This window comes from Asterias rubens, chromosome 18 (assembly GCF_902459465.1).
Source record: "Asterias rubens chromosome 18, eAstRub1.3, whole genome shotgun sequence".
NCBI classification, from domain to species: domain Eukaryota; kingdom Metazoa; phylum Echinodermata; class Asteroidea; order Forcipulatida; family Asteriidae; genus Asterias; species Asterias rubens.
Genome location: NC_047079.1, coordinates 12,119,672 through 12,132,236, shown reverse-complemented (window position 1 = coordinate 12,132,236; position 12,565 = coordinate 12,119,672). Strand labels below are relative to the sequence as shown.

The following is a 12,565-nucleotide window of genomic DNA, read 5'->3' as shown; positions in this document are numbered from 1 at the left end:
CATACATATTTAAGTAGAAATGCAAGAAAAACACACTATTTTTTTACATAAAAACAAGTGAACATTTTGACTACTTTTTCTTTTGGAATTATATGCCCGTTAAGTTTTGATGTCAACTGAATTTGAAGACAGAAATCTTTGAGATATTTTTGAATTCACTGTTGCCATCCTCAGCTCCATTGCTAGAGAAAACACTTCATGAGTTCAAGATGATGCAATCTTTCCATTTTGACCTCTCAGCACAAAGAGGGCAAGACCCAAACACGAACTGAAATAACAAGTTGACAAAATGGTGATCTCAGTGTTTGTGGAGCCCCATTCCTCACACCGCCACTTGGAAACCAGTTGGGGGTCTTAGGCAACGCTTATCAAGCCTTACATTACACATTACAGTAGAAAAGACACTCATCATCCAATCGTACTCCGATGGGGGTACCAGTGACAACCTCATTATGACTCCAGAAATTGTATCCACATTGAGAGATAAAGGTTCCAATCAGGGTAGAAGTATACCCCAATCGGGATAGTACAGGTGCCATTGATGCAATAGTTCCTTGACTCCAGACCACTGGTATCCACATTGAGAGAAAAAGGTTCCAATCAGGGTAGAAGGTTACCTCAATGGGGATAGTTAAGGTGTCATTAATGCAATAGTTCCTTGACTCCAGACCACTAGTACCCACATAGAGAGAAAAAGGTGTCAATCAGGGTAGAAGTATATCCCAATCGGGATAGTTAAGGAGTCATTGATGCAATAGTTCCTTGACTCTAGACCACTGGTATCCACATAGAGAGAATAAGGTTCCAATCTGGGTAGAAGTGTACCCCAAACGGGAGAGTTTATGTGTCATTAATGCAATAGTTCCTTGACTCCAGACCACTGGCATCCACATAGAGAGATAAAGGTTCCAATCTGGGTAGAAGTATACCCCAAACGGGATAGTTAAGGTGTCATTGATGCAATAGTTCCTTGACTCCAGACCACTGGTATCCACATTGAGAGAAAAGGGTTCCAATCTGGGTAGAAGTATACCCCAAACGGGGATAGTTAAGTTGCCAATTGTAGACAGCAGTCAAAGCTCTTCTGTCTGAACACCTTGCAATGTTATTGCTTTATCCCATAAGTCTATTTCTTTTTAAGGCAATTAAGGCGATCAGTACAATTTTGTTGAGCGTTTCCATGGCAACCCTTTTTTTCCAAATTATCACTCATGTCCTGTTGGCATGGAAATACTGGTTAAACAGTTTTCATATTTCTCTGCTTCTGGCGTCTTCATGTGCATTTATATTATTTCTTTCTCGATGAAACTTCTGTTGATGAAAGAAAAACAAACCATTATGAGTTGTATGCATGATCGATGTACACATTTTATTTACTTATTTATAGCCCAATATAAAACTACTTGGGGCAAGTTTGAGCAAGTTTTAGCATTTTGACTGTGTTTATTGTAATCTGAACAAATTCCATGAAAATACCATGAAAGTGATATATGCAATTGTGATAATTTATATATTCAATCTTAAAAATCTTGTGCATAACCTTAAAGGATTTGGGTACTTGTATTACAAAACACGGTGTCCACAGATTTACATTCAACTTACACCATTTGAAGATAATGATAGTAGAAAGCATACCTTAAAGCCTTTGGATACTTTCAGTAAACAGTATTATATACATGTATATATATATCGAAGTCTTATATAGCGCACGTATCTACCAAACAAGGTACTCAAGGCGCTGAGTATATACAAACTTTCAGAAAGATGGGTAATTGCAGTGATGAATTCTGAGACCCAATTATTTAGCACCTTATAAGGGTTTACAAGGTGCTACTGCGCATTAAGCAGCCACAACCAGGAACACCGGGGCGAACCCCTACTCTTTTCGATAAGTGCACTGGGTTCTTTTACATGCGTTACACAACACATGGGACCAACGGCTTTACGTCCCATCCGAAGGACGAAGCAATGGTTAAGTGTCTTGCTCAAGGACACAGTGTCACGGCTGGGGATTCGAACCCACACTCTGCTGATCAGAAACACCAGAGTTTGAATTCGGTGCTCTTAACCGCTCGGCCACGACACTTCCAAAGGCCCACACTAAAGGCCCACACTTCAGGTATCATAACTTATATATAAAATAACAAACATGTGAAAATTTAGGCTCAATCGGTCATCGGAGTTGGGAGAAAATAACGAGAAAACCCACCCTTGTTTCTGCACGTTTCGCCGTGTCATGACATGTGTTTAAAATCAATCTGTTATTCTCGATATCGAGAATTGATAATTGATTTAATGTTTTCTCAAAAAGTAAAGTATTTATTTCATGGAATAATATTTCAAGAAAAGTCTAAACCCTGTTAGTTTTTTGTAAATCTGTGAACTTTTTTCTCTTTCTTTTCTGTTCCAAAAGTGTATAATGGCTTTAAAATATTAGTTGCTGAGGGGCTCTAGTTTTTGAGAAATGAGTAAAACAATGTCATGAAAATATGTTTTTACATGCTAAAATAATTTTTGTCTCATGATCACTGAGACGAAAAAAAATTTCAATACATTGTTTTACTCATTTTTTAAAAACCACAGCACCTCAGCAAGTAATATTTTCGGGGAAGCTTTCTACTACCATTATCTTCAAACTGTGTAAGTTTAATGTAAATCTGTGGACATTGTGTTTTTTGTCCTACAAAAAGTACATAGACCCTTAAAAAAAAAAAAAAAGGCACAAATTTGATGACTGAACCAACATTTCTAAACAACAGTATGAGGACACTAAGCATAAAACCCAAGTAAATTAAACAATCATAAAATGCTATGGCAGTGTTTGAAAAACAGCCTGCCATTGCAATACTTTTCTTATATATAATATATATCGATTTCTGGCACGTGAAATCATTGGATGAAATCTTAGAAGAAAACGCCTCAGGAAAGAACGGGAAGAAAGAAAACAGGTAGAGAGGGAATGAGTTTTACAAATTGCCATTCCATGCTTGTTTTTGAAAGGGCAAGGGCACCAGGGCATTTTCTCCTTGGTAAAGGGCACCCCTATGAGGAAATTAATAATAATAATATCGAAGTCTTATATAGCGCACGTATCTACCAAACAAGGTACTCAAGGACCAAGTACACAGTGTATGTACAAACTTCCGGAAAAATGAATTCTGAGACCCAATTCCACAGCCAGGAACACCGGGGCGAGCCCCTTCTCTTTTCGATAAGTGCACTGGGTTCTTTTACATGCATTACACAACACATGGGACCAACGGCTTTACGTCCCATCCGAAGGACGAAGCAATGGTTAGGTGTCTTGCTTAAGTACACTAGTGTCACGGCTGGGGATTCGAACCCACACACTCCTGCTCGGCCATGACACTTTATAGTCTAATAAAATTGAGTCGATACGATTAATAACAAAACTTACTTGGTTTTCTTGTTGTTCATCATCCTCAGATAAATTATCCCCTCTGAGCTGTTAATCAACCAAGAAAATAAAATTGCTGTTATCCAAACCAGCCGCCTTGTCATGTTTACATAAAAATTGACATTATGTGTACATTTTTAGTGATCAAACAACAAACAAACAAAATAAATAGAAACAGAACAGATAAATAAAAAGTCAAAAATTAAGTGTGTAACAGCCTTATTTTGTTCATGCAGATATAGAAGTGTTGACGAGACTAGAGACAGTGGGTTTTGGACAAAGCGCTGAATTTTTTGCCTTAAAGACACTGGACACTATTGTATCTGACAAAGACCAATCTTCTCTTTATTATACTTTCAACAGCTCCCCATTACTCGCTTCTAAGTAAGGTTTTATGCTGATAAGCTAATTATTTTTTAGTAATTACCAATAGTGTCCACTGCCTTTAAGTGCCTACGATTTCAAGCTCATTTTCAAATTATGATGACTTACTACACATATTTGTTCACTTCAAGATTTATGGCTCGTACTAAACAAATTGAAACTTGAAACCAAAACAACCCAACATCTACCCACCTGGTTAACGCTGTCTTTTTTAAGAGCAGGAACTAAACCTGTAGATAAAAGAAGGAAAAGAAAATCAAAAAAACATAACTGAGACCATGGGAAGTAATGCCCTTCTTTAAGTTCTAACATCAAGTTTTATTTTTGAAAATCCATGATCAGTGGAACGTGTAAATAGTTTGGGATGGTGGCACTGGTCTCCACAATCTATCAGATAGTAGGAGGGATACTATTTGTGGTGGTAAGCAATAATTCAGCAACGAGGCTAAGCATATATTACCTTGAGGATTAGGAAGTTGGACTTGTTCATTTCCCTCATCTGGCATATTAACGACGTCAATATGATCAGCTCCTGGGGCACGTAATTGAATATCACCATTAACCCTGCCAAAAATAAAAACAAAATCAATCAAATATCCAATCAACCAACCCAAGCATTCTAAGAAATAGAATCCATTAAAGCCATTGGACACTTTCTGAACAGAACAAAAACTAAAAGTTCACAGATTTACAAATAACTTACAGGGTTTAAAGAAGGTAATGGTGAAAGACTTCCCCTGAAATAGTATTCCATGAAATGCTTTACTTTTTGAGAAAACATTAAAACAATTATCAATTCTCGATATCGAGAATAAAGGATTTATTTTAAACACATGTCATGACACGGCGAAACGTGCGGAAACAAGGGTGGGTTTTATCGTTATTTTCTCCCGATTGAGCCTAAGTTTTCCCAGGTTTGTTATTTTATACATAAGTTGTGATACACGTAGTGTGGGCCTTTGGACAATACTGTTTACCTATGTTGTGCGATTGCTTTAACTCTACAAAAATAACAAATAAATCAATCAAAAATATTCAATCAATCCAGCCAAGACACAATTCCAGTAGAATCCACAATCCCCTAAAACCAGGAAGATCTAGCAAACAGCTGTAAAATAAAAACCAACTGCACTGGGCTTATTGTCGCAGTGCTGCATACCACAAACCTCTGCGCTTACGACGTACTGTATAGGGCCACTGATTTTACGCGATCGCGGAAAACGGACGGAATTCGCGGAATCCGCCCTTTGAAACGGAAAACGGGATTTCAGTAAATTTGATTTTTTTTTTTTTTTTTTTTTTCTTGACGCCAAAACTATTGAAATTGCATTCTTTATTAAGATTCTTTTTGTTAAACTAAAAAGGCATCAGAAATCAGACCATTAAAAAGTACGAGATCGTAACCGTGGATCATTCTGTTCTACTTCACACCATCCTCAATGTTTACACACATGATGTACACACGTTGTTAACATGGTTAAGCGAAGGGCATTATTCGCGGCACGTTTTAAACATTTTTTGTTCACCCAAATTGCATTTTCTCCCTCTCTTTTACCAACAATAATACACAAACTAGCTTACCTATGATCTATAAGAACACATACAATGTTTTTTCATCTCGGAAAGGTCTAAAATAAAACCGTAAACTGTCAACATTCTGTCGCCAAAGCGAAAACAAAATGGCTGACATTTTGTTTGTGGATGGAGAATGGTCACGTCCATAGACTTGTTCCCAAGTCTTTGATCATGCTGAAACAGCACCCTCTTGTGGATACACTCCTGTCATTAGCCTACAATGTGGCTGATGCAGAGAATCAACTGCAGTTTTAGACTTGGAATCAAGTCTTTCACATCATGTGCATTGATACTGCAGTCACAGTGCAACCTTTTTAGAACAGCAGTATACAAAATAATCCACAATTATAAAAAAAAGTATTTTTTGGAAGTTTGTCAGTTCAAATGAACATTTTACGAAGTCAACAGTGCAACTTATCTCAAATTGATTTTTATAAGTGTGTCCCTGGGTATTAAACAACCTTTTATCTATTTAAAAAAACATGAAACGGAATTTTTTGTGCCTGAAACGGAATTCATGTTTTTGCCAAACGGAATTTGCACTTTTCTGAAACGGAAAATCAGTGGCCCTAACTGTAAAACCCGGTTCATATTTCCTGCGAATGCGAATGCAATACAAATTTGTACGTCACATGGCTGTTTTCACAGCGAATGCACAAGTCAACTGATGACAGTTATTCGTTAAGAATTTGTGACGTGAAAACTCGTATCGCATTTGAATTCGCAGTAAGTATGAACCGGGCTTGCAGAACATTGTTCTGTAAAATGATGATTCATGAAATCTCAAACCTGTTGACGTTATTCTCGTCTCGATCTTCACCCTGACTCTGTCTCCCTTCCTCATCTTCATTTTCTTCATCTTCTTGGTTTAAATGAATATCTTGCTGCTCCTCATTCCACTAGCGACGCAAAAGAAACAAAAATACAATAAGCACTAGTAAGAGATCCTGCCGTTGATTTCACCAAACTCTTCCTAACTTAGGATTAATCTTAGGACTTTGGACGAGTTAAGTTCCCTGTCAGAAGACGTAGGACGCATTGAACCCCTCCTAAGTTAGGTCGGGTAACTCGTGCAAACTCGAGATTTAGGACGAGTTAAGTTCCCTGTCCGAAGACGTAGGCACATTGAACCCATCCTAAGTTAGGTCGGGTAACTCGTCCTAACTGGAGATAGGATTAATCATAGCATTTTGTGAAATCGGCTGCTGCAGTATCCTAATATGCATAATAAGATTTGTAATAATAACAAGATTTGTATAGCCCTGGTATCTAGAAAACTGTTCACTGCGCTGAGACCTCTGGAGACTCAATGATATGCCTGATTAAAAAGCGAAGTTTTGAGATGTTATCGAAGCGAAGTTTTGAGATGTTATCGAGAAATAGCGAAGTCAGGTTTTATCCTGAGAGTCATTGGCAAATTGTTTCCATAGATGGGGGGCTGCAACTAAGAAACTTGTATTCGCTTAATAAGCAGATGGACCCACAAGCAAGTGGCCATGCACAAGCATAAATTCTATTCATTTCTATCTCCGTCTAAGCCTAGCTGTAGTTCTTGTAATTAGGTAGTCTTGTAATTAATTACCACCATATGTTCCTTCTAATGTGTCTAGAGATGAATATTATTTGAATAAAAAGCGTTTTATTAAGTTTCTAGAACTTATTTCCTTAAAGCCATTACACACTTTCAGTAAACAGTATTGTCCAAAGGCCCACACTTCGTGTGTCACAACTTATATGTAAAATAACAAACCTGTGAAAATTTAGGCACAATCGGTCATCCGAGTCGGGAGAAAATAACGGGAAAACCCACTCTTGTTTCCGCACGTTTCGACGTGTCATGACATGTGTTTAAAATAAATCCGTAATTCTCGCTATTGAGAATTGATATTGTTTGAATGTTTTCTCAAAAAGTAAAGCATTTCATTGAATAATATTTCAAGAGAAGTCTTTCACCATTACCTTCTGTAAACCCTGTAAGTTGTTTGTAAATCTGTGAACTTTTTTTCCCTTTTCTGTACCGAAAGTGTATAATGGCTTTAACAGGGGGTTAAACATTTTCAATCTGTTCAAAAGTGTACTAGAGCCGTTGTCATACCCCCTCCCCACCCAAAATAGTAAAAATGTTGAACCCCTAAAGAGTTGAGTAAGCTGTGTCTGAATTGGTTGCTATGGCTATGGCTGCAGCTGTATCACCATGGTAACATGTGTTGACACATTGGCTGCCCCTTAGCAACAGCCGCAGCCACATCACCCAAATCAGACACAGCCACATCAGAGAAATACAAGTCATGATGTGGTTAAATTAATCAAACTTAGCTACAAATTCCATCTTATACACAGATTTACAAAATATGAAATAGACCTATCATCAATTCTGTCCAAACACAAAAATTCACAGAAAACCAACAATAATATTTGAAGTCGATTTAAAATAACTTAACATAATGATCAATGGCTTCGGAGTCATTTACAAATATATACAGTCAATTATAATAATGAAATAAATATTTTCAACGCACATCAAAAAATACAATTTGTAAAAGATGGTGACAAAAACAAACGATGGCAATATACTAAAATTTGAACATGTACTTTAAGAAGCAGCAATACACAATGAACATTAAACAAATACAAGCAATATAAGTTAAATCATTCAATCATAATAACAAATTTAATCATTAAATCATTATAAATATTATGACACACTGATAATATCATGCAATAATGGAAAAAGATTAATAACATTACAATTTGAAATACTGTAAACAAAATCAACACTTAATATTTAGAGAAAAAAAATTAAAAAAATTATCTCAGGAGGAACAGAAAGTCACAGAAAGTCCTGCATTTGTTCCAAAAAATTAATGATTATGAAAAGTCCGAACTAACCTGCTGCTTGGGTAAGTCTCTGTCATCGTTGGCAAACAAATTACCTGCAAATGGAAAAACAAAAATAATCGATGTTAAATTTGCATCGGGGATAAAGAATAGTCATTTTGGTTTTACCAATATACACCGATGTGCGTTAGCACTGTGTGCTCAGTACTTTCCTGAGTTCTGTGGGGAAAAAAAATCGCAGGCATATTACTCGGGTGGGATTCCAACCCACAACATTTCTAGAGCCGTGTCATAAGAATTGCAGCAATGGCACTCGTTTCCAGGGGCAGCATTTGGTTCTAAACATGTTACCATGGCGATCAAGCCGTAGCCGGCACCTATTTCTAAGGGCAGCATTTGGTTTTTAACATATTACCATGGCAATCAAGCCATAGCCGGCACCTATTTCTAAGGGCAGCATTTGGTTCAAAACATATTACCATGGCAATCAAGTCATAGCCGGCACCTATTTCTAAGGGCAGCATTTGGTTCAAAACATGTAACCATGGCAATCAAGCCATAGCCAGCACCTCATTCTAAGGGCAGCATTTGCTTCAAAACATGTAACCATGGCAATCAAGCTATTGCCGGCACCTATTTCTAAGGGCAGCATTTGCTTCAGGCCATGTTAGCATAGCGATCAAGCCATAGCCGGCACCTCATTCTAAGGGCAGCATTTGGTTCAGACCATGTTAGCATGGGGATCAAGCCAGAGCCGGCACCTATTTCTAGGGGCAGCATTTGGTTCAAAACATGTTACCATGAAAATCAAGCTATTGCTGGCACCGGTTTCTAAATGCAGCATTTGGTTCAAAACATGGCAATCAAGCCATAGCCAGCACCTCATTCTAAGGGCAGCATTTGGTTCTAAACATGTAACCATGGCAATCAAGCTATTGCCGGCACCTCATTCTAAGGGCAGCATTTGGTTCAGACCATGTTAGCATGGGGATCAAGCCAGAGCCGGCACCTATTTCTAGGGGCAGCATTTGGTTCTAAACATGTAACCATGAAAATCAAGCTATTGCTGGCACTAGTTTCTAAGGGCAACATTTGGTTCTACACATGTTACCGTGGCAATCAAGCCATAGCCAGAGCCCAATTTTTCTAAGGGAAACAGTTGGTTCTAAACACGTTACCATTGCAATCAAGCCATTGTCGGCACCCATTTCTAATTGTAGCATTTGGTTCAAACATGGCTATCAAGCCATAGCCGAGCGTAGCCGCAGCCGACAATTCCTCTCATTTACCTTTGTGTTCTTGTTGAATCTTGCGCAGCTCTTCTCTCCTGAGTTGGTCCTCCCTCTGTTTCTGTAGTTTCTCTGCATAGTCTTCATTACCAGTGTCGTCATCATCATTACCTTGCTGTGGTTGTAAAGCGACTTGCTGCTCGGCGTCTTTCTCCGCTTGCTGTCGCTGCTGCTCTTCTAGTTGCCTCTCTGTTTCCCTTCAAAATGAAGCAGAACACAAAGTGTTTATATGTTTGTTATATTGCTTGGGTTAGATAAAAAGTACAACAATAAGGGAATCAATGTGTGATGAAGAGATTTTAAACTAGCGGTTTAAACCTGCCGAGGCCCGGTTCATCTCTTTGTTTAAAATACTTTGGTTGAAATACAAAGTGACGAACGAGGTTAGGACGTCAGAAATCCGAGTTGTATACTCCTTATGCTGACTTAGTGGCCACACATAGGCTAGCTGTGTTTAAACACTTCTGGCTGTGGTTATATCATGCCGTTTAAACACCCCCGCAGGATGCCTTCTCAACCAATCAAAATGGAGAAACTGTCCCAGGTATTTATGAATGCACATTAATAAGGTAAAACATTGAAAAAATACAGCAATGAGCAATTTAAATAAAGGAAAAAGGGAAGGGAAAAGAAACAGCTGGAACCCAAAGGATTGTCTAAAAGAAACACCGCTCCTGTCTGGAGACTCTCTTCTCCAGCTGATCTCAAAGAGAACAATAATCTGACAATAGATTGAAATATAAAAAGATATAAATATATAAATATTTGCCTCTGAAGAATCTCCGGTTTGGATCGAAAGCTAAGGCCATCTACCCTACTCATTAAATACATAAATATTCAAACAGCAATAACAATTATTACAAATACGCATACAAGAATACACATACAAGAAAGGTTTTAAAAACAAATATGGAAAATACCTTAAAGAATACACAAAACCCACAACAATTGATTATATTTAAATGCTAAAAGCTTGATTAATGGGTGGTTTTGTGTAAAGGTCACCAAGTATAGCATAAAGACACCTCAATGGGGAAGTCAATTCAATTCATAAGTTAAATTAATATAATACATGTATACATATCCCTGATGCAAATTTAGCATCTCTTATATCGTTGCGGTACCGCTGCCAAAACAAAGGATTCGAACTGCCTCTAGCAACCGCACAACCTCGGTAGTCTAGTTGGTAAGACACTGCTCTAGAATTGCAAGGGTCGTGGGTTCGAATCCCACCCGAGTAACATGCCCGTGATGTTTTTTTCACAGGACTCGGGAAAGTGCCGAGTATACAGTGCTACGCACATCGGTGTATGGGTAAAAAAAAAACTAAAAAAACATGATCCTTCTAGTGATAAAAACCAAGGTGCCTTTGAAAGTGAATAGCTTTGTGTTTTGCAGAGAATATGAAGATGGAATTATTGTGTTACCTCTGTGCTTTGTCTTTTCTTGCTCTCTCCCATTGTTCTTGGTATAGCTTTGCTTGATCGGCATAATCCACCTCCTCCTTGTTCTCAGGTTCCTCTTTGTTCTCATTGATTTCATTCTGCTCCTAAAACCAAGATAATAACAACCATCAAAATCCAAAAACTGCCATTTCAAAAACGAAGCAAACAGGCTTGATCTTTACCTTCTGGTCCCCTTCTTGTCTCAATCTGTCCTGTCGATCTCGCTCCAATTGCTCTTGTAAAACTCTCCGCTGTTCTTCGAGTGCTTCTTTTTGTCGCTGCTCCTTCTCAAGCGCTAGACGTTCCTCTTGTTCACGGCGGAGGCGGTTCTCTTCAGCTTCTTTTATATCATCTTCATCATTTGGTTGGTCTTGACCAAAGCGGTGAATCCTCTGCCCTAGTTGTACTTCCTCATCCTGGAAAATAGATTCAATTAAAGGCAATGGAAAATATTGGTAATTACTCAAAATAATTATTAGCATAAAACCGTACTTGGTAACGAGTAATGGGGAGAGGTTGATGGTATAAAACATTGTGAGAAACAGCTCCCTCTGAAGTGAAGTAGTTTTCGAGAAAGAAGTAATTTTCCACGAATTTGATTTTGAGACCTTAGAACTAGATTTTGAGACCTCAGAATTAGATTTTGAGTTCTCGAAATCAAGCATCAGAAAGCACACAACTGTGTGTGACAAGGGTGTTTTATGATCCAACTTCGACGACCAATTGAGCTCAAATTTCACAGGTTTGTTATTTTATGCATACATGTTGAGATACACCAAGTGAGAAGACTGGTCTTTGACAATTACCAAAGTTGTCCAGTGTCTTTAAAGAGGGATTATTGGTCTTATCATGTACTCATTTTCTTATAGAGTCTTTATGAAAGTGGGAAGAAAATTACAAGTCTATAATATCTTTTTAAAAAGGAGTACAATTTTGTTTAACATGATGTCTGTACATCTTACACAAGAACTTTTAGCTGATCAAAGAAGGGAGAAGAAAAAACATACCAAAAAAACTCTGACAGTGTTGCATTGAATCTAACTCAAATATACAAATACAAAATGCTACATTATTTAATACACATACATCTCTAAACTGCAAGTAAAATGGCTGTCTGATGATGCAAAACTGCTACTTCTAATGCATGGGCTCAAGCTACTCGAGCATAGCAAGACTGGGTTTCAGTCATAGGGTTATATAAAAGAACTAGAGGGCAAACTGGCCTACCATGTATATACGCAACCCGGCATGCGCGCAGGCGGCCATTTTCTAAGTTGACAAAACAGGCATTGCTTCGCGTGTGTTTGTGCGGCCATTTTGTAAGTTGAAAAAACAGCATCGCGTAGCGTTCAATAAACACAAACTCCAACGTGTGTTTCATATTCAAAGCGCTTAAAGAATGGCGCACGCGTGTCTCCTTGCGGTCCCGTCGCAGTACATAGAATTTGAAACTTTGCATGGTGGAAATATAACTAAGAAAAGGTTTGCGGTAACACCATGTGAAACACTCTTTCCAGAGCATACTGATCAAAACGTTGTGTCGTTATAACCATCAGTTCTTTTGTGGAAGTGTCGTGGCCGAGCGGTTAAGAGCACTGAATTCAAACTCTGGTGTT

At 38.1% G+C, this 12,565-nt stretch overlaps 1 protein-coding gene across 3 annotated transcripts in view; it reads right to left on the bottom strand.

The window, feature by feature from the left end:
• LOC117302445 (trichohyalin-like) overlaps positions 1-12,565 on the bottom strand; it is a 28,490-nt gene continuing 15,925 nt past the window's right edge. For all 3 annotated transcript variants that reach the window (XM_033786392.1, XM_033786394.1, XM_033786393.1), the window contains 9 exons: positions 11,132-11,365; positions 10,932-11,053; positions 9,505-9,701; positions 8,267-8,310; positions 6,167-6,276; positions 4,263-4,366; positions 3,995-4,032; positions 3,419-3,466; positions 1-1,311 (listed from right to left, as the gene is read on the bottom strand). In XM_033786392.1, coding sequence (XP_033642283.1) covers positions 1,249-1,311; positions 3,419-3,466; positions 3,995-4,032; positions 4,263-4,366; positions 6,167-6,276; positions 8,267-8,310; positions 9,505-9,701; positions 10,932-11,053; positions 11,132-11,365 — 960 coding nt within the window. In that variant the 3' untranslated portion in view covers positions 1-1,248. The remainder of the gene's footprint in view (positions 1,312-3,418; positions 3,467-3,994; positions 4,033-4,262; positions 4,367-6,166; positions 6,277-8,266; positions 8,311-9,504; positions 9,702-10,931; positions 11,054-11,131; positions 11,366-12,565) is intronic.